We start from the raw sequence: 26,911 nt of genomic DNA, 5'->3' as shown, positions 1-26,911 counted from the left end.
AATAAAATATCTTACAATTGTTTTTCAATTAAGTTGAAAGAAGTAGCAGGAAAGGAAAAAAGGAGGAAAATGCTAAAATATGGCGTGTGTGCCCTGTAAAGCCAGAAATAGTCATTTAAAAGTGAGAGGCGTTGGGTCGAAACAGAGAATGTGGTTCAAATGCAAAATCTGCGTTATGCTGATGATGATATGATGAAAATAGCAGGTATAAGATTCACTTACATCCTTACCAAGTTTGGATTGAGATTGTATTGAAAGCTCTTTCAACATGTTTGCGATCATTAGATTTATCTGCTTAAGTGCCTTCAGATATCGGAAGAGGAAATGTTGGGCCAAAGCATCCTTAACATCAGCACAGTTACCGCAAAAAGTAAGCGAACTGAAAGACACCATTGAGTTATCATTGTGTAACATATTCTGTTCATGTACAATTAATGAACATATTTAAAGTAACGCTTTTTTGTGTGGGTTACAGCCCCTGAGTTGTACTGAATATCTATAGTGGGGAGACGTCTTCATAAAGCGGTACAGATCACTAATTAACGCTCGTGTGGATCTCCTCAGCGCTGTAATTACATTCTTCTGAATGCTTATGTGTAGGCTATAATTCAGGCTGCTGTTATGTAACCTATGCTATGATAGTGGTTAAGAGAGAAAGAGAGCAAGACTGCGAAAAGGAGAGTGAAATAGAAAGGTGGAGGGGGGGGATGAGGGATGCCGTTTGGTAGGAGGGCTGGACAAGACTTTTGGGGTATGGTTTTGGAAGAGGGGAATTCTGTAAAACTCATAGGGCAGTCAAGCTGTCCATCAAAGCCGTATATCCGCCCCCTGGGAGAGGGAGCAGCAGCCCAGGGAAACGGGGGAAGACTTGGCTAGTCCAGTTTCCATGGTGACAAAGGCAATAGAAGTGATTAATGGCTGTTGAAATGAAACGCACACACAAAGAGGGATGGAGAGAGAAATACAGATGGGGAGAGAGAGTCATTCAGTTTTTTTTTTCCCAAACGGAGAAACATACAGTTCAGTGTTACTTTCTGGCTTCTTTGAATAAGCAGGTGTTGACAGATGATGAAGGGGTAGTGAATCACTACTTCATATCTGCTCTGAAGAAAATCCTGCAGAACACAGTCTTGGAAAGCAGTGTTCCGCACATAGAAATTGCATAGAAATTGAACATTGGCATTGATATTCCATATCGAATTATTATTGATCAGACTGCTTTGATATTATCAAATGTCATAAAATTTGGTGTCATTTGATATTCATTTTTGACACCCAAGTAGTCAATTATGTCATTTTGTCAGTGTTAGTGAGCCAATAAGCATGTTTTTCCCCACAGTCTAAATAACATATTATAAGCATGCAGATATCAGTAAATGTCACTACAGAGGTCTAAAGTTTGAAGGGAGGTAGTGACCCATTAATGACAAGCCATGAGCTGTTAAGGGTCCCAAAGGGTTCTCCCCAACAAGCCCAAAGGTTTTATACATACTTCTACAACCTAAGAAGAGTTTCATTTGTTTGCAGTGAGGTCCCTGTAGTTAGTAAATGATAAGCCTTAGTATGACATAAACATGGAATTCTAAGGGATAGAATACATGGCATGTTTTGCATTAAAAAGTGAAGACATCTTATCAAAAAGTGTCTTGTTCTATAGTTCTTCTGATAGCTTGCATTGCGTGCCTCCATTGCCAAACATTGTGAGGTATTTTTAGCTTGGCTCGACAAGCTATTCTCCTTGACAACCTCTGAATCAAAACCGCTCTCGATCAATACAGTGGCACAGGGCAGTTTAGAGAGGGACCGGCCCTAAGGGCTGAAGCCAGGCCTGTCCCCTTCTCCTCACCTGGCATGGCCCTGTGAGGCAGACTTAGTGGCACATGTGGTCTGTGAATGTAGAAACTAAAGGCATTTTAAACAGCTCAAGAGGTTTAGACTGCATTAGGCTTAATTCCCTTCAATCCAATTATTGCTCAATTGCAAACATGTTGAACAGAGGTTAAAGGAATACTTTAGCATTTTTCTGGAGCCAAACCTTATAACCTAATCTTTACCTCCTGCATCGGTAGTGCGACATCGATTCACACATACAATAATTTCAACATGTTTACTTAGTAAAAGTAAAAAAAACTGAAAAAGCCTTTGACTTAAAATGCATTTACAAAAAAAAGAGTCAATGCTGCGGAAGCAACAGGTAAATTTAATCAACCCACACTGGAGATATAGCATATTCGCATTAGTTTGGGAAACATTGAAGGCACAAGACAGCTTGCAGACAATATCAGGATTTTATTATGATGTGCACTGCGTGTAATAGCTAACGGCTGACGTTTAAGGCAGCTGAGCAGAAAGCGAAATGGTGATGCCGTAGAATGTGAAGGAGAACTGCTGTGCTTTTTGTGAGAAGGGAAAGAAGTGTCTGCCTTTACAGTGAAAGCAATTTGTCGCTTAGCAACAGAGGCCGAGCGGTCTACAGCCTGAGCAATGGCTGAGAGCTGCAGTGTTCGATGGTGTGTGGATGTGTACATTTACGCCTGAGTATATGTTTGCCTGCCTGCGTATGCTGTACTGAGAGAAACGCTGGCTGAATAGGGGCTCCAGGTTTGTTCGCCGGCTTGCTCTGCGGTTTTGTGTCCCCAGAGCATGCTACATGCTATCATTATGTCAGTGGTATTTGCAGTTCAGCGAAAAACGGCTCCAAATGCGCACAGTCAGTGCACCTAAAGAAAGGGCCAGTGGGTTCATGAGCTTGCGCCAGACCCACACCGCACACAACCAATCTGCTTACTCAAACATAGAACGTTGTCCATTCTTCACATACCTCAGTCCTCTCACTGTGTGCCTGCACAAACAGCTGCGTGGTTTGTCAGTGTTGTTGTTTGTGTCTGAACCCCTATTGTGAGTCCAGCACTTCGTGACTGATGTGTCCCAGCCTTGGGATCAGTTTGAGTGATGGCTCATCAACAGTTGGTCTCCTGCCCACCTCAGTCAAACGTTCTGATAATATTCCCTCAGTTGGAATATTCTGTCTTTTTAGCTTTGCGTTCCTATTTTATTATGCGTGGTAACCTCCCCAGAATGATGCGGATTACCTGTCTGGATGTGTCTGTCTAATATAGCTGTGAGCACCTGTGTTCAGTTTTAAATGCATCTGGCCAAAACCACAGATCTTCATCCATATTTTTACATTATTGGTATGATTTGTAATGTAGCTTTACAGGGCGCATGCGAGCCAAAAATGATAGTACAGTACAACTACTGAGAATCCCTGAAGCATCAGCCAATCCTGGTTGCTAGCCTAGAGGCTAATCTGTATGCTAATAAATACAATGCTAAACAGCCATTAGTGTAATTCTTCCCTTGGCCATCAAACAAAATCATAAAGAAAGCAGTTATTCTATCTTTATTCAGCACAAAATGGCTGACAGACACAAGATTTTACCATCTCAGACAGAAGAAAGGAGCCAAACTGAGGTAACTTTGCTAACTTTAGCTTATAGCTTGTTGTCCTCTCCATCTGTTGTTTTAGTCACCCATTCTTTCCACTGTAGAGATGATTTAAAGACCGTTATCATGGTTATACGTGCAACAGCAATAGTGATATGACTTACGTCTTCATTCACCAACTAGTAAAAAAATCCAGACAGCCCCCTGAAATCCGCCCAAAGCAGTTGTAGGTCTCAAAAGCTCAGCATCATCAGAAGAGGGTTCTTCAAACTGTAAACCTCGCTCTAGACACTACTGCATCAGATGCAGTGATGGTTACATTATTTATTGTGGACTGTTCATCACTTTATATTTTGGTTAATAGATTATGATAGAGCAAGTCACTATTGCAGTGCAGTGATTTTGATTCTTGAAGACAAACTGGAGATCACTAGAGGTGTAAACAAGCCATGTGCCTTTCAGTTAGAGCGTGCTGAGTGTGCAAGAGACTGAGGTCAGTGCTGCAAGCGTGTGTGTAGGGTGTATATATGCACACATCTGTCTCATGTTCTGTTACTATGTGGGCAAATGAGAGTCTAGTCTGTGTAGGATCATGTCACGGCCCATGTCCAGAGAGCAGAAGTTACAGTACTAGTGTCACCGACCGTAATATTGTGGATACAGTTGTATGCAAAGGGTTAAATATCTCTGATAGATATATCAGGCTTAATAGATCAGGCTTTTTTGGTAGTCATTCAGTGGGTTAACATTTTTCTGCCTGCTAGCCTAATTCCATTCATAATTCAAGCGCATATTGCACTTGGGATGTAGAATGTTTAAAGTTCATAAATGTATAGACACTCATGCTTTACACAAGAAGATATTATGGCTGTATAAAAATTGCTCTGGTAAATCGGAAGAACCCACGTTACAGACAGCACTTGTCTACCAGGCTGACTGATCTGAGATCATTCTGTTCATTCCAAATAGTTAACGTCAAAGTAAATATATTAAGTGTGATAAATACATTGTTAAGGGCTTTGATAACATTCTAACTGAAATTAAATTGAAATTTTGTAGGCCTGTATAGAAGAAAGCTGTTCAAGGAGTGCAGAGTGTTCTTTCACAATGTACACGCATTGTGATTGATATTGTGCTGTAAGTAGCTATGCATATTTCATTACTTTGGTATATGGAATACATTTCTTTTTATTGCACACTTTTCACAGAACTCATTTTGTAATTTATACTGTTTGCTTAAAGGTAAGTTTACAGTGATACTTTGTATAAAGAACCGCAGGGGAAATGCATATTGGATCTGCAGAGTGATTTTCTGCCGTCCACTCATAATATTTGAATGGTATTATGCATTATGTATGTATTGTGATTGATGACTGTTTTTGTGACTGTATGTTTAAGATACAGTACTGTGCGAACGTGTTAGGCATCTAAGCTAATTTTTAAACACTTTACCTCAGCAGTGAGTTTATCACAATATACATTAGAAGAATGTCGTATTAATAATTCAAATGAAAATAAAATAAAAAAATGACAAGAATTTCTTGGGTCCATATTTTTGCTTGACACCTTCACAGCCACCAAAGAGACTTGTTAATATTATCAATTATATCATGAGCACAATTTACTGAAGCACTGATTGGTCAAACCAGGAGTTGCTTTGTAACTACATATAATACTGGACTTCCTCGAGAAGAGGTTTGAAAATAGTTAAACAAACACACAAACACACTAACATCCATAAAATCACTATATATATATATATATATATATATATATATATATATATATAAAATGTTAACACTTTTCTCAGCAAATAAACACATTCTACACAAATAAATAGATTTTGAAAATGTGTCTTGGGTGCCTAAGACTACTATATATGTAAATGAGCCTTATTCAGAAAGCGGTCTGATTTGAAACACACTTTGTGAGTTCAAGGTAAATGGGCGGCAATAAACGACAGAAATTTGAATAGGTGGATATGTCAGTTTTGTGATGTCACGAAAGCAGTCATTTCAAAACAGGCTGTTTTTGCAAGCATACTACATCGAAAATGCAGTTCAAATTCAGTTTTCCATTATGTGGGACCTTTAATTACACGGCCAAGTAAACTCCTCATTTGCAAAGTATTTTTTCTCTCTTCATCTTATTTTACTTCCCCATCGTGAAGCCATCAGCATCCAGACATGGGGAGCTGATGCTAGAGCTAGTACAGACAGATATGACCTTGCTTTCCCCAAAGCGCTGTATTCCAGAGTTGAGAGAGGGGCTGACATGAGAGTGCTGAAGGCGGACTGGGACAGTGTAGAGGAGCAGGAGTGCAGCGGGACAGACCCTGATAAATGAGCTCATTTTGAGTAGGATTAGAGGCTGAGTTAAACAACAGGAATGATAGATGGAGAGGCGCTGTAATGGAAAATCCAGTGGCCATGATAATCAGCATGATCTCCCAGGCAGAAAATGAGCGAAGGGACTGGACACGAGCGAGTAAATCAAGCCATGTGCCTTTCAATTAGAGCGCGACGAGTGTGCAAGAGTCTGAGCTCAGCGCTGCAAGCGTGTGTGTAGGGTGTATATATTCACACATCTGTCTCATGTTCTGTTACTGTGTGAGCAAATCAGAGTCTAGTCTGTGTAGGATCATGTCACGGCCCATGTCCAGAGAGCAGAAGTTACAGTACAAAAGTCATTGACTGTAATATTGTGGATACAGTCATATGCAAAAGGTTAAATATCCCTGGTCAAATGGTTTTTTAAACGTGAAAATAAAATAAAAATAAAAAGCATCATTTAACCCTTATTTAGCTAATTAAACCCTTGCATACAACCATATGCATATAAAGCATAGACTAGAGGACAATAAAATATTGACTAGGAATGCTTCAACTCTCTGAACAAGAGACTTAATATTCAGTTCTAAATTTAAAGGGCCCATATCTTACATTTTTGTTGTATTTTTTTTTCCATGTGGTCCGTATAAGACGTTTGCACAGTTTTGTGTACCACAAACACTCATAATCATTTCCAACCTTTTTTGTTACTGTAACTTTATGGGGCATTCTGGCTCTAGCTAGCTTTTAATGTGTTATTTATAATGCTATGCCTGCGATGGACTGGTGACCTGTCCAGGGTGTATCCTGCCTTCTGCCCGAAGACTTCTGGGATAGGCTCCAGCACCCCCCCCGCGACCCTGACGGGGAAGCGGCTTAGAAAATTGATGGATGGATGGATATAATGCTATGGATTATTCTGTACTGCCTTATTGTGTACCTCAGACCCATGCACTTAGTAGAATGCGTAAATTGGTAACCTTTTTGCATTTTCATCCATTGATCCATTCTCACAAAATACCCAGTAATTAGGAATCCCTCTTACAGTGATTAAGAAATGTGCTGATTTATAGGTTAATAAATACAGATGTGATATTCTGCTTTCCAGTGGCCCTTCTGCGTTAACCTACTAGCAGGAGAAAAAAATTCATACAGCTCATCCTCATGTATCCACGCCAAAGTACTTGTGGTTTGTCAAAAGTTCTCCCACCTTTGCGATATATCATCATAGGAGGGTTTTCTTAGTCTTTAAACTGGAAAATCTAGGACTATTGTGGCACAACTGTAGAAGGCAAATAGACATGTCTACAAAAGATGTAGCAATCGTTTAATTTGTAAACTCGGCCAGAGTGGCTCCTTAAGACTGGTACATAAATGATCTCTGTTCTGATTGGCTGTGCAAAAACACTACTTATAACTTCAATATAAATGGGCAGGCCTAAACTGCTGCAGGCTATATAGGCAGATATACGTAAGTGTGTAGATGTTTGTGACATCACAGAAATATATAAAAAAAAAAAATGCAATTCCATATATGGACTTCCAAAGTGATTAGTACATTTTGAAACTTAATGTTCAATTTTCAGATTTACATACTGCATCCTCTTTTATTTCATCTTGCGTCTGGAGTTGCATCTTTTATTTCTTTTATTTTTTCATGATATAGGCCCTACTAACTACTATCTATTATTCAGCAACTACCACAAAGCTAATATAGGTTATATACTTAAAGGAGGGAGGAAATGGAGATTGGGTCCACATGTGGGCGCCTGCAGTTTAATGGGTTAACGATTCAAACGATTAAAAGGGATTTCCTTTCAAACAGTTATTATCACTGTTCCGTTTACAGTAACTACTGCTGCTTTGCGATGCAGTCTTCCATATTTGGCCATGCACTCTTAATCTGGAAGGATGACTCACTCGGACTCCACGTTTTGCGCTTGTTCCTCTGCAAAAATCCATTCAGATCATTGCCACGGGTCATTTATATACAGGGAATTGCATTAACGTGCTAATTAATGGTTGCAAATCAAAGCCAACCGCATGTCTTAATCATTAACAAATCTTTGCAAAATATCTCTTTTCGTTGGGAATTGAGGTCCGTTTGTTTACAGCGCTATGCGTGTGTGTTGGGTGGAAGGAACATCCTGTTTGGCAGTTGCAGGGAGGCAGTGCAGATGGTGAACATTACATAATTGCAGCCCTTACAGGCTAATTGGAGACGCTGTGGACCCAAGAGTGTGTACTCAAACAGAGTGCATGCTTTGTCCTTGTGTACATTTGATCATATTGTCTCCTTGCTCAGCAATGAGCAGCAATGGCATGGCACGGTTTGAGTCTGTCTTGGCTATTCCTGTAGCCTGGTACAACAGAATGCAGGTTTATTTAGTGGAAAAGCATTCTTGACTATTTTAAATGCAGTGTTCTGTGCAAATTACAATTTTGACAAAAACATGATCAGTCGAAACATGTTTGGCGTCCGGAGTCCTTTTTGTTCCATCAGAATGGACAAAAGACAGACAGGTTGAGGTGTTAGAATGGATGATAACAATGGGCCTCATTCACCAATATCTTACCAAAAAGTTACACCAAAAGTTTCAGAAAGGTTCCCATGAAAAAGTCTACGTCAGATACATGAAGTGTTCTTAAAGCATAAAACTGGTCACACCTTTGAGGTCTTGAGTGTGCAGATGCTATTCTTACCTAAGAACAAACTTCAAATAAGAAAACGCTGGTAAATGTCAGAAGCTTTGTGAAAACTGAGTGGGTTTTAAGAAGAAATTTTATGAATGAAGCCCCCTGTTAGTACGTACATGACATACGTTTGCCCTTTTATATAGATAAATATGTCATACAGTGTCAGAAACCACAGAAGCAACTCTAAGATTTCCTGACTACACGTATATAACAAGAGGTCCATGTGAAATTATTTAGGCAGGCTAATTCATGCGTTTAATTTCCCATTACTGGTTAGCTGCATTAAGCTCATATACCCAAAGCAAAACTAAGGAAGCAAACTTCAGGCTTGTCTTGGCTAAAAGACTACATTTAGGGTGTAGGAGAAATGTGTTCATGTGTCATTTTTTATGCTAAGCTGTTCCTTTAAGCTTGGGATAGTGGTGGCCAAAATACATCACTATATCTTCTGACATTTGGATGTTTATGGTGTGGTGTCACAATTTCCAAATAAGTAATAAATAAAAAAGAATAATAGCAACAAATAATAGTAAAAATTATTATAGCAATGTTAGTAAGTCCTTTAAAGTTAATAAATAATACTAGGCTGGGGGGGAGGGGGGGTGACTGCTGGAGCCTATCCCAGTCATCGGGCAGAAGGCAGGATACACCCTGGACAGGTCGCCAGTCCATCGATACTAACAAACAGTGGTTCTAAAATAATATTCACTGTAGCTAATAAAGGCCCCAACTCTGTCTGTTTGGGTTGTTTTTTTTAGCTGTTTCCTTTTTTGTCTTTCTTAGCAGTTAAGATTGTATCTTTCCAGCAAAAGAGGGAATGTAGATACATGGCTTAGGCAAAGCAGATGTTTTTTATAACACTTTTGCTTTTACACCAGCTCTTTCTAGTGTCATGCTGCATGCGCACACACAGACACCTCTGCGCTGTGAGGAGCGTGACTGCAAGTGGCACTTAGTGGTGCAGTGGTGGCTTCAGGCTGAAAAATGTTCTGTTGAGTTTTTAAGAATTATTAAAGCTGTTCATGCTCTTGTTTAGTTTATCTTCGAGGTGGGACTGTTTGTGGCTGTTTTTGAGCTTATTGTGGTGCCCACAGTACGGCAAAATCCATACCATGAAACTTCGTCATATTGCTAACTGTTACAGCAGTACACCTCCCACGCTAGACTGAGGTAGGATTCTCTCACTTTTTCTCCTCCTCCCTTTTTCTTTGTCTTCTCTTTCTTTGCTTTCTCTGGCAGTGTTAGGTCGCTGCCCAGTCCAGGCCTCCCGGCTCACTCTAATCTCTGACCTTTGCACATTGCATCCTCCGAGCTGTATACAAGCCAGTTCTGTCTTGTTCAACTCCATATATCATACACTCACTTGAACTAAATCTGTCTTCTTCTGTAGTCTCAGATTTATTGCTCCTGTTGTCGTCACTAGAATGGCATCAACAGCGCCACCAGTATACTTAACTATAAAAGGTTCAGTGCAAATAGAAGCCAGTGAATCTTGCAATTAGAGTTTTAGATCATGTAGCAGCTCCTTTGTCCTAAGCACTATGACTCTCTGGGTCTTTTTCAGCAGTTTCAGGTGCAAATAGGGTGCATTCTGTGTATTATGCACAAAACTGTATGAGCTTATATGCACCATGTACACACACAAAATGCATTTCACTCCTTCATGCATATGCATTACAGCAGCAGTGTCAAACTGGAGTCTTTCCTGGCCACATGTCTGCACGGATTGCTGTTTTTTTCATCTAACACTTGAATTCAATTCCTGAAGACCTTACTGATTTGCTGATGAGTTAAACCAATTGTATTCAGTGAGACAGAATGTTAAACTCTGCAGTGCTGTGACCCGCAAGGACTGGAGTCCGACAGTTGAATTTACAAGGGGCATGGCGAACAATGTGGAAAATGGATGTTTTAGGTGTGCACCTGATTACATATTACATATTACTATTTACCAAAATTTGGGCAGTTGCCATTGCCAGTTTTGCTTGAAATTTTCTTCGTCTTAGAACCTGCTGTAAATTAGCAGTAATGTCTTAAAAGCGTGGTGCTGGACTTTAACAATGACAGTATTACTCACAGAGTAATACTATTAAAAGTCTAGGCCAGATGTACGAATGTGAGAGGATGTAGTACAAATTGTACCTTGATGTTTTCATATGATTCCAACCTTTTTTGAACAGGAGGAGAATTACACCCCTGTAGAACACAGGAAAGACCTTTTATTTACACCACTTATGAACACCACTGTCTCTACAGCACTGAATGCCTGAGCATGCTGGTGGCTCCACTATATCACGTGCTCTTTAAACCCTGCACCTTGCAACGTGCATTTAGAAGGAGGGCTTGTGCACAGTTTGCATCTCATGTATGTATGTCTTGTACTTGTTATTTTTTTTGTTATTGTCTTTGCCTTTAACTTTTGTCTTTCTTCTCTCCTCTCTCTACAGATCAACTTTGTCACATTCCCACTGCCCCATTCCACACCTGAGCAGCAACTCCTCAAACCCAGTGAATGGAGCTACTGCGACTATTTCTGGGTGAGAGATGTGGGGAGATTGTGACAGAAAGATAATGTGAAAATAATGTATGGAAGGTGAAAGGGTCAAGAGGAAGAAGCTTCATCCATCTTACCTTTATCCATTACTCAACTCATCCATGCATTACACATCATAGCCTTTATCAAGGACTGAATGTGAAAAAGCTGTCCTAGGTGTACAATTTCAGTTGGGCTATGAGCCAAAGCCCTTATGGTGTTGCTGATGTTGTTATACCATGGATTTGCATAATTAATTTTGTGTAATTACATAATTACATAACAATTACACTTTTATTAATTACATAGTAATCAACTACACGTACCTTTTATTTACATTCTGTGTTGATATTCTGCTCTGCACCTACATTTTTACATTTGATTAGTGTCAAAAAATGACACATTAACCAAAATGTTAAAAAGAGTGTACAGGAGCATTTTGCCTAATTCATATCAGACTAAAATAACTGCTACTTATTAACTCTAATGTGACCTTGAATGAAAGTTTAAAATTCACATTTTCAACATAATAGACCTCTGTAATCATGCTGTCATTCTGTAGTCGGCGCCATGCTATTGGGAACTCCAGGTTTAAGCTGTTCTTTCTCTGTAAGAAAAATGAATGGAGTGTTTAAGTTGCCAGTATCACAAATGTGTTCCAAACCCAATACATTTTGCTGTTTCCATTTCCCCCAAATGTAACTGGACCCTCTGAATTATAAAACCATTAAGGAGCCAATTATTGCTACGTACAAGCTAATACTTCTTGAACTGACAGTGGCTGTGTTATATGCAAATCCCAATGAATACATTCCGATCATAGATTAAGACTAAAGTGTTTATATGAACACTCTATTTGACAATCTGATGCAAATCTCAGTGTACATGCTCACTGCAAGTAATCTGGTCCAAATTTATGTGCATGCATAGAGTATCGCTTAGTGTGGACGTTAGCATGACGATGAGCATCACGTGAGTCTGGTCCGAGTGAGACAAGCAGCAGTTTTTAAAATGACCAGCCATTTACATGGTTATTATTCTTCTATTTAATGGATTATTTACAGGATTATTTACAAGGTTTATAATATTTACATTATTGTCCACCTTATTCAATAGACGAAATAGAAATTGTATTCTGAATGGCCTCAATCAGACCAGTCTATTCCAATTGAGGTGTACACAAGGATGTATTCTATTCTGATTTACCTATTAGCTGGATTATTAACCAATTATTTGGCTGCATATAAACGTGGCTAGTGTTTCTGATAATAAATATATACGTACATATTATTGCTGCCGAATTAAATATCATGAAGGTGCAATTACAAAAAACTGCAGAGGGCTTTTAACCTGGGTGGTAGGTTTGGGGGGGTGGTTCTGGCCTGCCACCACTGCAGAAAAAATTCCAAAAGGAAGCACGGAGTGACATTTTAGGACAACCTCGCCGAAATGCTCCACACAAACCAGCAAGCTTTGTTAAGTATCATGGTTATTTTGCTTTACCAATAGAAGCATATAGTTTGAGTGGCTGGTGATGTTATGTCATAGTGTTGAATTTAACAATAAAGTTATTTTAAGTGCACAGGAGTGTTAATTTGCTTGTGGCATGAATGCAGCATTGTTCATATTTTAAATGCTAAACCTCTGGAAGGGGATCCAGTGACAGTTGGGGTGGAATATGTATACAGGGTAGCACCATCTATGAGACTGTTATGTTTACTTTTTGAAACCGCAACATGTTTTTCCCATAGAGAAGACCCACTTTGAAGTTCCTAATATGGGCATGATGTAAACTCATTTCAGAGGACTATTTCTCCACTTGTTTCACTGAGCTGCGAGTGTAGTAATAAAAAAAGTAAGCTTTCAACTCTCATACGCCATGGGGAACCTAGAAAAGTGAACAAAGCTTCTTTGTAGAAATATTCAAATTAATGGCACAGAATAAAATTATCCATGTGTCGCTCTTCACTTCTTTTGATTTAATGACTGAAGATGCTGTCACTTCTTAATCAGGATTCCTCTTACTGCCTCCTTTCTTCTTCTGTATTTCCTAAAGAAACTGGCTTTACTCAAAATATTAAATCAGTCAGTGTGTTGTTAAGGATTCACTACTGTGTGTGGCTGCTGCAGTCAGGTTTTGGTGGGGCTGTGAAAGTGTGTGTAGCCACTATGCTGACAGGCTGATGGCGTTTTTGTGCTGGATGAGCGTTGCTCCTCTCAAGCCGAGTGTGTGAAGACGATGTGACGCCTCTGCTGTGTGTGATGAAGCATGTCAGTGGCTGTCACCACGGCAGCTGCTCAGATGCTCCCAGACACACTCACACACACACACACACACACACGCTCAGAGAGATGCTTACAGTCAAAGGCAAACATATTGGGGTGTCCTCATGTGTAAGGATTGTACCATACGTGGGCAACCATTCTCATGCAGTTTACACCTCCACACACACACACACACACACACACACACACACACACACACACACACACACACACACACACATTCATTAGGGCTCATATCTTGGCAAACGTGAATTTTGCTTGCTTTTTTAAAAAAGTTTTAAAAAATTTGAGTTTGATGTAATCTGTAAACTTTATTAAAGACATATTCCACTGATTTCTGCATAATTACATGGTTAAGGAAATAATGATTAGAAGCAGACATCTGAAGCATGTAATGCCTAGATAAGGTACCTCATAGAAAGTTAATACCTGAACTAGTTATAAATAAGCTGCATAATGCTGGAGACACTGTGTTTTGCTTTTGGCCTGAACTGTACTTTTCATAATCATTGCATGGCCCAGCAGTACATGCAGCACGTTATAAGTCAAAATAGTACCTACATTTAGATTTATCACTGTTTTACCCTGATCAACATCACATATAAAACGTAGAAAACGTGTAGGTTCAGTGGGCATGGTGGATAATGAATATTGTTGATAATGAATTTTCTGTCACCTCCACTGTGATGAAATCAGGGTATGTGTGTTTATCGTGCACCATTTCACATCAAAACACTGTGAATGCTTTTTTCATCACTATGATTAAATGATGCAGAGATTTAAAAAAAAAAGATTCAATTCACTTGTCAGTTCTTACAGTGTGTGTGTGGAAACTAAGGTACACAACAGCCCATTTTGAATTCACTGTTTTTGTGATGCCATGAAAATTGATGCATACATTGCACATCATATTGTTGCAGCACAGAATGATGTCATTTACATGTCAGTCTTAAATTCAGTCACTAGACAGTTTAATACTACTACTAGTTTAATACTAAGAAATGCAAAAATGAATTTGTGAACAAAAATGAATTTGTGGATGGGTGGAAAAAATAGATTTACATACACTTTCTAAGCCGCTTCTCCTTCTGGGTCGCGGGGGGTGCTGGAGCCTATCCCAGCTGTCATTGGACAAAAGGCAGGATACACCCTGGACAGGTCGCCAGTCCAACCCAGGGCGTAAAATACATATAAATATATAAAAATGTTGCTAAATTAAGCAAAATATATACTCTGCAGCCCTTACACACACACACACACACACACACTCAAAATTACTCATATGATGAGCTACACATTCCCTCTTCTACATGAATCATGCACATCCACACACATGACCTCACACCCACACACAGCCCCCTCTGATTCATGCAAGCCCATCCCCTCACTCACTGACTCGCTAATATGCACACACACATAGGGACTCACATCCTTGTGCAAGGATGGTGCAGGTGATATTTATTTGTGTGTGTGTGTGTGTGTGTGTGTGTGTGTTTACCGTTCTCTGTCTGTGCTCTTTAGGCCGATAAGAAGGACCCTCAAGGGACCACCACAGTGTCAGGCTTTGAGGTTCTGTTGCAGAAGCAGCTGAAGGGCAAGCAGATGCAGAAAGAGATGGCTGAGTTCATCAGAGAAAGGTAGGCCAACTTTAGCCCTGTGGGGCCAGTTCTCTCACACTGCAGGAACACTTCCATAACGATAAACCACTACACCACTTATGTTTACGCTATGTTAGTTACTGACTTAACGTCACATTCCACATCGATATCAAGATATTAAGACCCCCAACCCCCCCTCCATCCATCCATCCATCCATGAAATGAATTCTATGAAAAAAGCAAAATACTGACAATTTAAAGAGACTGAAATACAATCATACAACTAAATTGATACAATAGTGTTCCATGTTTTTTTCAGGAATTTTTCTCTGGAATGTTAGCAATTGCCAAATTCAACCTGCTGTCTAAAGAACTACTGGAGCTGGATTTGTTTTACCAAGGCAGGCTCTATACTGTAATTTGACAGGCAGACTTGTATGATTTGAATATTTTCAAATTCCCCTCTTTGGCACAGATTGAAAAGCCATAGCCCAGATCTGCACATCAGTTGTGTTAGAGGCACCACAAGCAAAAACAAATTAACAACACCGCACACACACTACATCTATTATTAAAAACAAAAAACAAAAAAAAAAACGGCAGACTTGTTTTGCGTGAAACTAAGGGCATGGTCAATAATCAAATAAAACTAATCCAGCTCAGACTGGACTTAGATGTGCCATATCACACAATAGCTGTCAACCATAGAGTACTTTCTCCATGACGTGTCACCACATCCTTTTGAGCATGTGCTCACCCAATGCCATGGGCATCTGAATGTCTTTAGAAGAGATCTGTGACAGGCCATATTTGGCTGCCTGAGAGAAGAACTAAACCAGAGAGCAGCAGCAGGGCTGATTGCACTCTCTTATATTTCTAACTATGGATGACTTACTCTGCGTTCACACCTGCAGTGACACCACTCTACAAAGCAGTCAGAATTCATTCATTTTCAGTGAGAGTTGGCAATTTCCAGCAACAGGAGGCAGCATGAACACTGACAACGTGACAAAGTTCTGCCAAGTTTAACTTCATGCAAATTAGGAGCAAATCAGCGTGGCAATTACCAATGGGAACTGGGTGGTACGTGCTTAATCTTTGCCGTGGTGAAATTGTGTGTCCCATTTCTGGTTTCTAGATATTTGTTCCTACTAGAGATGGTGAAATAGTGGCTGTGCTTCTGCTACAAATAGATGGCAGCAATCACAAAGACCACACAGTTTTCTTCACACACTCACTGCACAGAATTTATAGACAAGCGATTTTTCTCCAGGATTTTTATATTTAGCTGGAACATTTCCGTTTTGTGCTTGGTGTCAGTGAAACCACGGCAACCAACAGTCCGCTTGAGTCCAGAAACACCCACAGGTGATGAGTGACCAATAGTTTCGACACAACCTTCTCCGTTCGTTGATCTAGCCATGCTCTGCTCACAAATGCATTCTATTGCAAGATCAGACATGCTTTACAGAACACTGACAAAAATCCCATTCAAACTAATTACCTTACAGAATAAGTTTAGAGCCACTACATAACATTTAAATTCGAGTGTAAATGATTCAGTACCGAGCTGGATAATGCTGCTTTAGCAAATAGAACCCAGGCCGGTTAAATTTGACACTATGCCAGGGTTAGCTCACACGACTACACCTGATCTGTCCTAACAGTGTGAAATAACATTTGAAATGAATAATGATCTCTAAAAAAGTCTTGAAAACTTTGTGTCTTACAGTTTCTTACTAGAATCAGTGGGAAGCTCTTCGTGAAGTTTGTCCAACCTCACAACAGCTTCAATAAAGAATCAACATTAGTGGGCACACACTTTTTATTGTTACCTGGGCATTAGTAAGTGAAAGCAGATCACCACAGGCACGCTGTATTCACTTGTATGCTTTTGTGCTGTCAGTGATTCAAGACAAGCTAAAGGGTGTCTCTGCTGCAGCCGATCACTTGGTCAAACGATGCAGTCTGTTTCAGTGTTAATGTTTGAATCCACCTCGCTTGCGTGGTGTCTTTCTCTAAGCTCTCGCTCTGTTGGGGAATGAGTCAGACTCTCTTTGCTCACCTCAGAACAGGGGTTGCCTGTTACACAACTCTGCCTACTGCTTACTCTCATCCTATATTGTTGCAGGAAATGTGGAAACCCTGTCTGTGCCTTGTTTTAAAATTCATGCTATTCATGAGAATATTTATGGTGCCCAGCAACAGGAGTGCAAAATACAAAATGTAGCAGAAAAAAAAACCCAAAAAAAAAAACAACTTGTTGACCTTGGTGTGAAATTAGCGGTATGACCATATCTAAAGAAGTACAGATGTACCGGTCTTTGAAACTCATTGTTGGAGGCTACAATGTAGCTAAGACTGGCTTTACACTGAAAATTTCATGCAACTTCAGTTAAATACTTGAGTTGTTTGGCGTTGTGCAATTTGAAACTCACCTGCAATAGATGCACAACTCTCAACTTAGTGCAAGAAGTTTCATGAAACAGCCAATAAAAAAATCTGACAATGCGTCATGTGATCATGTTGAACGGCATACTTTCAAATCATTGATTTCACCAGGTCAATGGATGAGAAAATAAAATACAAGGTTTACTGGGGTGTTAAAAATGAGACATTATAGTAAGGAACCCTAGATTGTTAAATGCCATATATAGGTAGAAAAAAAAAGATTGACAGTGATAGCTAGAAAGATATATGAAAATGCTGAAAATGTAATCTTCATTATCAATGTAATTATGAAAGTTACACTTTGTCAGTGATTTTACAGCAAGAACAATATGTTGTATCAAAAAAGGCTGAGTAAATGGATCTTATGGAGTGATTTATTATGTTGCATCATGCAACTTTGATAGTTTTGACTGATTGCCTGTTTTTTAATTGTTTCTATACCACCACTGTCATGAAACTTTCCCCATTTAAGGCCAGCCTAAGCAGGATACTTTTTTCACTAATAAAGTAGAAGCAAATATAATAGTAGGACTGCTGGCTAACTATCAAATTCATGTCTTAATTAAAATGGTCTTACTGATAGGAACAGATCAGCAGTCCTAATCTGAGAAGCTTTGTCAATACGGGCCATGTTCTTACAGTCGTGGGCTGGAGGTTAGGGAACCATCCCTGTGACTGGAAGGTTGCCGGTTCGATCGCCTTGGCTGACAGTCCATGACATTAAGTGCCCTTGAGCAAGGCACCTAACGCCCAATTGCTCCCCGGGCGCTGTGGATAGGGCTGCCCACTGCTCCGGGCAAGTGTGCTTACTGCCCCCTAGTGTGTGTGTTCACTAGTGTGCATGTATGTGGGTGTTTCACTGCATGGATGGGTTAAATGCAGAGGTCTAATTTCACAGTGTGCAAAACAAAGTGACAAATGGTTGTAAATTCTAATTCTAAAAATTCTATAGGTATATCTTCATTGGTGTCGTACAGCAGTACTGATAAATAACAAGCTTTTAATGCATAACAATATTCTGCTCCATGAAATGGAGGTGTCCTTGTTCCCACACTGGTAGAAACACACTGTGTATCATTCCCTTTGTTGCAATTTTAAGAGAAGAATATGGCTGTCAAGTTTGTATGACGTGTTTTGTGAGCGTAGAGCACTAGTACTGAGGAAGCAGGGAGCCATAAACTTTATTAATGCTAACTTAAATATCATACCGTGATGCAGTGATTTACTTAAAGTTTGTGCCATGAAAATTTTGTGACATAAAAATACAAGTTGGTGGCTGGTTTCATGAGTTTCAGAGGAAATATGTGTCGCTCTCATGCTCCCAGATTGGTAGCTGTTATTTTATAGAAGGAACCCTAGATAGTGGGTAGGAATTGTCAAAGACTAAATTGGGGGAAAATTGGGTAACAGCTTGGCGTATTACTTTTATTGTATACATTCCATTACTGTGTAAATAGTTCATCCATTCACATTTCCTCAAGAGTCATGATTGAATCGATTTGTTATGAGGTCAGGGATGTACAGCCCTACTTAGAAGTCTTATATTGCCTTCTGTTTGTCATCAGATGTAAATCGTAACCATTTTACGGGCTTATTTGGTCATGTTAGAGATGTTGAAGCAAGGCTAAGGCGAGAGATCCAGATCAGTGAGCAGCAGTTTGGTTTCATGCCCAGAAAGAGTACCACAGATGCAATTTTTGCATTGAGAGTGTTGGTGGAGAAGTACAGAGAAGGTCAGAAGGAGCTACATTGTGTTTTTGTGGATCTAGAGAAGGCATATGATAGGGTGCCAAGACAGGAACTGTGGACTGTATGAGGAAGTCAGGTGTAGCTGAAAAGTATGTTAGGGTGGTGCAGGACATGTATGAGGGTAGTGAGACAGTGGTGAGGTGTGCAGTTGGAGTGACAAATGGTTTCAAGGTGAAGGTAGGGTTACATCAGGGATCAGCTTTGAGCCCCTTCTTGTTTGCAATGGTGATGGAAAGGTTGACAGATGAGGTCAGGCAGGAGGCTCCATGGACCATGATGTTTGCAGATGACATTGTAATCTGTGGTGAGAGTAGAGAGCAGGTGGAAGAGAATCTGGAGAGGTGGAGGTTTGCACTGGAGAGGAGAGGAATGATGGTCAGTAGATACAAGAGGGAATACATGTGTGTGAATGAGAGGGAGGCAGGTGGAAAGGTGAAGATGCAAGCAGTAGAGGTCATAAAGGTGGATGACTTCAAATATCTTGGGTCAACCATCCAGAGCAATGGACAGTGCAAAAAAGAGGTGAGGAAGAGGGTGCAGGCAGGATGGAGTGGGTGGAGACAGATGTCAGGGCTGATGTGTGACAGAAGGATAGCAGCAAGAGTGAAAGGGAAGGTTTACAAGACAGTAGTGCGTCCTGCTATGATGTATGGTTTGGAGACTGTGGCTCTGTCTAAAGACAGGAGGCTGAGCTGGAGGTGGCGGAGATGAAGATGCTGAGATTTTCGTTGGGAGTGACAAGGCTGGACAAGATTAGAAATGAGCAGATCAGAGGGACAGTGAAGGTGGAGCAGTTTGGAGATAAAGCCAGAGAGGCCAGGTTGAGATGGTTTGGACATCTGTTGAGGAGGAATAGTGGATATATTGGGCAAAGAATGTTGGAGAAGGAGCTGCCGGGCAGAAGGAGAAGAGGTAGACCTCAGAGAAGGTTTATGGATGTAGTGAAGGTGGACATGGAGATGGTTGGTGTGAAAGTAGAGGAGGCAGTGGATAGGGCAAGATGGATCCGCTGTGGCGACCCCTAAAGGGAGCAGCCGAAAGAAGAAGAAGAAGAGATGATACAGAATACATTGGTACACACACACACACACACACACACACACACACACACACACACACACACACACACACACACACACACGCGCACACCTTCTTAGCCGATTATCCTTCTGGGTCACTGGAGCCTATCCCAGCTGGAGCCTATCCCAGCAGTCACTGGGTGGAAGGCAGGATACACCCTGGACAGGTCACAGTGGTAAATAAATATAAAGCAACAGCCACAGTGGGTGAAACAAAATATACATCTGTATACATGGGTGCACTACTTCCAACTGCCAAACAAGACATAAAATATAACACAACTTCACAAAAAGAAACATACCTAAAAAAACAGATTCTCACTCGCTGCAGCTTCCCAGGGTAATTACTTCGGCTTTGACTGCATAAACGCAACACTTAATCCTACTTTTATACTATTATATAGCTTAGCATAATCCTTATCCCTGTAAGACTATTCCGCTTTTGGATACTCTTGTGTTTATCTACAAGCAGGAAATTCTCTGTGACATCACACTGTGGAGTCTGACCTTTTTTTCCCCCTGTATTCTCTCCCCTGTATGCACTAGAATAAAGATTGAAGAAGAGTACGCCAAAAACCTCTCCAAGCTCTCCCAGATCCCACTGGCAGCGCAAGAGGAAGGGTATGTAGAGCCAAAGAGCGGCAGATGTGCGTATCTGTAGGATCTAACGTGCATTGCAGAGATGCACTGTGTAGGCATATAAAAGCACAAAGGATGGAATGATTTAAATAAAGAACTAAAGTCTGAAATCATGAATGAGTGTGAAACACTGTGTCCAAATCTACAGCTGTATCATAGACACTCCCTCCAGTCTCTTCTGGGAGTCTCTCCTTTACCACCTTTCTGGTAAACTGCTCTGAATAAGCACAGGAATTATTTACAAAACATGTTTAAACACATTTAAATGCTATAGTTACTTTATCTGCTGAATTTACCAAATTGGGGAAAAAAACCCCATAAAATATGGCCTATGAAGAGGTTACAGCACATTTTCCATTTTATGCTGTATTTTTTCCAATATGTTAAACTCATAAATAAATAGAAACTGTACATGTCATTTTTCAAAACCCACAAAACATGCAGTTTGACTAGGGGGACGCTTGCAGTTTGACAAGGGGAACTTTTGCATACAACATATCGCATGTCAGATTTGCATTTTAGAAATCGCTTTAAATCATTTTACGATCAGATTTGTGCAGATAAATGTCTTATAAATGAGGCTTGAATCCTGACCTCAGAATGAAAAATTATACATAAAATATGTGTAATGTTTACACCCCTAGTATCCATAGCCAGTAGCACACTCCGTAGAGTGTGATCACTGTACAGAGATCTGGATGTACTATGGCTTTATTTGACTCTGATGCTGTTCTGATACGGTTTAGGACTCTTGGAGAGGCTTGGGCTCAGTTGAAGAAGAGTCTTGCGGATGAAGCTGAGGTTCATCTTAAATTCTCCTCAAAGGTAGCAGACACTGACACTCACATAGCATAACTCACTTTTTTAGTTATGCACTGTATGATATTCAAGATATCCCAGAATTATATGGGTTAGAGCAGTAGTTTTGCAAAAAGATCACTCCAAATGCGGTTGATCAGCCAGGACTTGTTCGGTATCCGAAGATCAATTCTTTTGTTTGTTTAGCTTAGTTATGTGCGCTGAAGCTATGAGGCTAATGTAGAAAATAAATCAATAAATAGAAGCTTATACCTCCCTAAATTACCATCCTGCCAGCTGTATGGCTAAATTCTCACAAGGGCTGGGACACTTTGTCAATTTATTGATAGATATTGATACAAGCCATTGAATGTAAATACAATTTACTGTTTTTTCTCTCCATTTTATGAGAGTTTTGCGCTCCGATTTGTTACCTGAAACTCCAGTTCTGGTTTTTCTTCTCACTATGTGAGAAAATAAACAGAGAGATACTATCAGAAGCAGCATTTAGCAGCATTTATTAGTTAAAGCTAATTAGTTTTTATTAGTTAAAACTGATAGCAGCATTTATTAGTTAAAGCTTGGTTGTCAATGATGTTTTGTATAGATAAAAAAGCAGAAGAAGAAACAAAAAATGGGTCCATCGAGTAGCAACAAAGTTATCATTTTCATTCAGTCAGTGCAGCTCGACCAAACCCATTCTGCTAAAATAAACTCGACAGCAATTTAAAGCTAAAACTCAAAAGCAGGCGCTGTGTATGTGATAGAATTCCAAGCTCTGCTTCACCTCGAAGCTCTGAGCCTTCAAAGGAGCAAACAAACCACAAGCAACAGTGATGTGACAAATGGCATTAGTGTTAAAGTGATTTTTTTTTTTTTTTGTGTGTGTGTGGTTCTACAGATTTTTTGTGTAAGAAGGCTTTAAGGCTTGGGCGCCCCACTCTGGCACAAATGGAAATTGCCCTAGATATTCTGAATGGAGCTGTATAATACCAGTGATTTTAAATAATGAAAATATCGACAGTCATCAGTAAATTTGTCCTGATTTGTTGATTTTTCTAAATTGCTTATCGTCCTAGTCCTATGTGTCATACACTTGTCCAGAGATTTCAGCATTGTTTAACTGCAACTGCTAAAAGCAGCAGTGGAATAATAACAAAAGAACAGAACTTTAAAAGCTTTTTACTACTTTTAAGCTTAGCAAAGACCCATGGGTGGGTTTTTTTCTAGGGTGTAGATTATATTTTTATATTTGGTTTTCCTTTTATATCTGCAATAGTCAGGCACTTCTAAAGTTAACGCTGCATTTTAGCGTGAAGTGAATCGATTCCCTTGCAAACTACCGGCAACTTACGGCTTGCTTTGGGGGCGTGTAACTGTATTAAGTAACTGGTATTAAATTCATTAGAAGAACACCGGTGTCTTTTCGATGCCCACAAAACATGTTAATTCTATGTGCTAACACAGCTTAATACTTTTTTAACACTTAAAACTTTTAACCAGCACAATTGTCTTCCTCTCTCGTCCTTTTTTGTGTGTATGTAGCTTGACTATGGGTTTCCCGTCTCATATAAACAACCTGATTGGTCAACACTTAGTGCACTTGCATACAGTTATGTCCAGCAAGAGGGAGCAGAGGCAGCAAGGTGTGCATCAGACAAATTAAGTAAACACAATTAAAATATAAAAATTTAAAAACGTAGTATTTATCATGACAGTGTTTGTCACTTACATACTGCTAAAGCACTGAAACTTAAAACATCTTCCCACGTCCCTGCATTGTCTCAAATAGAGTTGAGTTGTTTGCTTGTATATTTCATGTAAGGCATAACAGCCATCATAAAGGGTCTTAGGCAAGTGTGAAGATTTAGGCATGATGCTAATTTGGGAGGAATCAGTTTCCATTACTTGTTAGCTACATTACCCTTTTAGCTACCTTAAAAATCCAAAGTAGTAAAGTTTGGACAACAGGCATGTCATTGGTTGATTGACTACATTTGGACTGAGGGGAATGTGGTGTAAATTAGACCTTTCACCATATCTTTTCGTAAAGGGAACTAGAGATTAATTCACTGGTGTGGTACTGGTCCATTTATTTATTTATTTATTTATTTACCTGAAGAAAATGAAAAAATGGACATTCAGAGCACTTTTCTCTGTAAACCCAAGGACAAAAATGTGCTTTATCAGGCAACATCATAATTATTGCTGTAATTGTAAAAACTGTAGTCCAAACACATACTCCCCAAAATTAAGAACAGCCTAGCAGCCCTAGACTACACTGCACACCTCAATTCATTACATTTGTAGCACTGCTCTTGCAAGCTCTTACAAATTGAGAAAGAACACATAGAAAACCCTGGAAAGCCAAAGACTGAAGGTAATGCTTGGATTCAGTGGATGTATTTACACACATATTCATAAACATGCATGGATTCAGCAGATCAACTGACATGTACACCTACACACACCAAAACACACATCCTCACAATCTGTCAGGTCTGCGGCAAACAGCACTGAGGGACAGTTGAGTGGGCAGTAGCTGAAAGCTGCTGAGGCGCTGGGCCGGTGGGCAGAGTAACGTGTGGAATCCATCTGTCTGCACTGACCGCCACATCTCTGCCTTGCAGCTCCAGAGCGAGGTGGAGAAGCCACTGCTCACATTCAGAGGGGACAACTTTAAGAAGGACATGAAGAAATACGACCACCACATCGCTGACCTGAGAAAACAACTGGTCAGTCGCTATGCGGCCGTAGAGAAGGTATGACTCCAGATGTATCTTTTTTTTTTCTATCTCCACAGTTGTCCACTGCTTAAAAACATTTATCAGAACAAAACTGTTGTTTTTTGCCAGGAAAAACACCATGTAACACTATGATAAACACAAACAAACAGTAATGCAATAAAAAACAAGATTTTCTTGTTTTCAAAAAAAGTAACTGGTATTAAATTCATTAGAAGAACACCGGTGTCTTTTCGATGCCCCCAGCCCCCCAGTTATGTGAATGAAGCATTGATTAGCAAAACCATGTTTTGGAGAGATTTGAAATGGCTGAACCCAATATAAAGACGTACATAAAATCAATACTTTTTGTATTGTTATTTGTATTATAATAATAGTGTTTTGAGCAAATAAATACTTGCTGCTTAGATAAATCACTTTTAAAATCTGATTGTATTTTGTTGTATATTACTTTTTTGTTAATTGTTTGTTTATTGATATTTAGGTGCCAAAAATGTCTCGTTATCAGCATAATTCCCTAATAATTAGTGGCTTGTCTTGTAACAAACAAAGATAGTGACCTGTATCAAATCTCCGATGTGAAGAATATCATTCATTTTAATGGATTCCTGCCAGTCTTTATAGGGCCTGCTCATAAGGTGGGCAAAGGAAAACACTTTCAGGCACCCACCAGTGTTTTGACGGCATTTGAGGTACTAGCTTTCCATCGGAACACAATAAAACTAGCTGCATATTAAATGTGAGTGTGCAAATGTTAATTGCAATCTGTATCTGTAGCTTGAGGTAGACAATTAGGTCCCTGTTCAGTAGAATTTTTCAGGGGCTCAGCCATGTTTTGATCAAAGCAGAACAGGCCAAATCGGTCATTTCGAACATAAAGGACCATAAAAATAACAAACCATAAAATGCCCAGGAACCTAATCTTTTGTATAAGGGTGTCACAGGTAAACACTGATAGTCATATCAGTCAGTGATGCAGTTTGCTAAATCTACTGCAGTATAAAGAACATAAATATAAAATATAAAATTACTGACAGCACATTTAAGAGGTTAAAATTCAATTTCCAGTCTGTTACAGCATGAATTTACATTTTGCAAAGAAGTGCATTGACTCCGAAATTAGTAAATAAGTGAAATACAGGTTTTGATTAACAAGTACAGTGATGGACCCCATAGAGTCATGTTTTGGGTACACATTTTCCTGTATTTATATTAGTACATTTGTGCAAATTGAAATGAGCAACTGTTAGCTTAACAGATTGTGCTGTATGCATCATAGCTACCTTGTCTTACTGTATCTGTGCCCAGACTCACTCATCCTCAGCAGATGGTTTGGTGAAGTGCTGGGCTGAACTCATCAGAGTGCCACCTCACGTGTTGCATTAATATTCAGCAGTGTTCAGCTCACACAGCAAAACCAACCAAATTCGTCTTTTACTCTTTGCAGGGAATTAAACAAGTGGCATGACTGCCCACCACCTATGAGATAACTCTGTTGAAAAATCTCTTTTAACCTCTTAATTTCCATGGCCTAATACATCCTAAGGCTTATTATTTAGTAACCACGTGGAAAATAATGTAAAATCAGTTTGTAACTGTAACTGTGAGTTGAAAGAGTAAGGAATGGAAGCCTGGGTTTGCTAGCAGGTCCAAGGCATTTAAGGATATTCTTTTTAATGCTTTCATCCAAAAACAAATCTAGGTAACTTTGGACAGTTAGGGAAAATGAGATGCTGGGTCAAAATCCTTCATGATAAAATACAGCTGTATGCAAAAACAAATAAACAATAATTATTCAAATTTACAGAAATACTTTGTTCTATGTAGATGCGTTAACTTATTTTCACTTAGAACATCAACATGTCATTTGACCAGGGTGCCCAAACGTTTGCATTTTACTGTAAACAAAGCTTATATGAGGGTAGTTGTAGGCTTTACATTAATACCTTGCTGTCTTTGGCCTGTTGGTTGTTTTTCTGTAGGCCCGTAAAGCTCTTGCGGACAGACAGAAGGACTTGGAGGTGAAGACGCAGCAGCTGGAGATCAAGCTGAGCAATAAGACAGAGGAGGACATCAAGAAGGCCCGGCGGAAATCCACACAAGCAGGTCAGGGGCCTGAGTGTTCTCGCACATTCTTCTGTCCCCAAGCATGCAGTGTCGCTTCCAATGCAGTCATAGTCATTAAGCAGTAGTTTATAACCCAGCTTGCTGTTTTTGTTTCTGTTGGCTACTCCTAAAGTTTAAGAATTTATTTATGAGCTTTCTGGAAAAACAAAAATGAGATGCTGCGTTTGCATTCATACAGTGAGCTGCAGGCACCCTCAAGCATTAAGGTATTGTACATTTCTGCCAGGTCTTCTCACTTTCAACCAGTATTGAAACAGCATTGATGAGCAGCCGTGTCTACTAGAACCTTCCTCCTGTGATCATTAAAATCTCAGGCTGGTCTAGTACTCCTGCACCAGCTGTCAGAAACAGTCCAGCACACTGCAGTGTAATAAGGACTCCAGCATGCTGTCCTCCACTTCACTGTTCAGCCAAGTTCCTTCTTCGACAACCA

General features: G+C 39.8%; 1 protein-coding gene across 4 annotated transcripts in view; it reads left to right on the top strand.

Annotated features, from left to right (window-relative positions):
* gas7a (growth arrest-specific 7a) overlaps positions 1 to 26,911 on the top strand; it is a 66,998-nt gene that overhangs the window by 28,699 nt on the left and 11,388 nt on the right. For all 4 annotated transcript variants that reach the window (XM_017684714.2, XM_017684739.2, XM_017684732.2 and 1 more), the window contains 6 exons: positions 10,922 to 11,011; positions 14,815 to 14,930; positions 20,717 to 20,791; positions 21,556 to 21,634; positions 24,238 to 24,369; positions 26,334 to 26,457. In XM_017684714.2, coding sequence (XP_017540203.1) covers positions 10,922 to 11,011; positions 14,815 to 14,930; positions 20,717 to 20,791; positions 21,556 to 21,634; positions 24,238 to 24,369; positions 26,334 to 26,457 — 616 coding nt within the window. The remainder of the gene's footprint in view (positions 1 to 10,921; positions 11,012 to 14,814; positions 14,931 to 20,716; positions 20,792 to 21,555; positions 21,635 to 24,237; positions 24,370 to 26,333; positions 26,458 to 26,911) is intronic.

This window comes from Pygocentrus nattereri, chromosome 14, assembly GCF_015220715.1.
Source record: "Pygocentrus nattereri isolate fPygNat1 chromosome 14, fPygNat1.pri, whole genome shotgun sequence".
NCBI classification, from domain to species: Eukaryota; Metazoa; Chordata; class Actinopteri; order Characiformes; family Serrasalmidae; genus Pygocentrus; species Pygocentrus nattereri.
The sequence above is the reverse complement of the archived record's forward strand: the minus strand, read 5'-3'. Positions and strand labels throughout refer to the sequence as shown.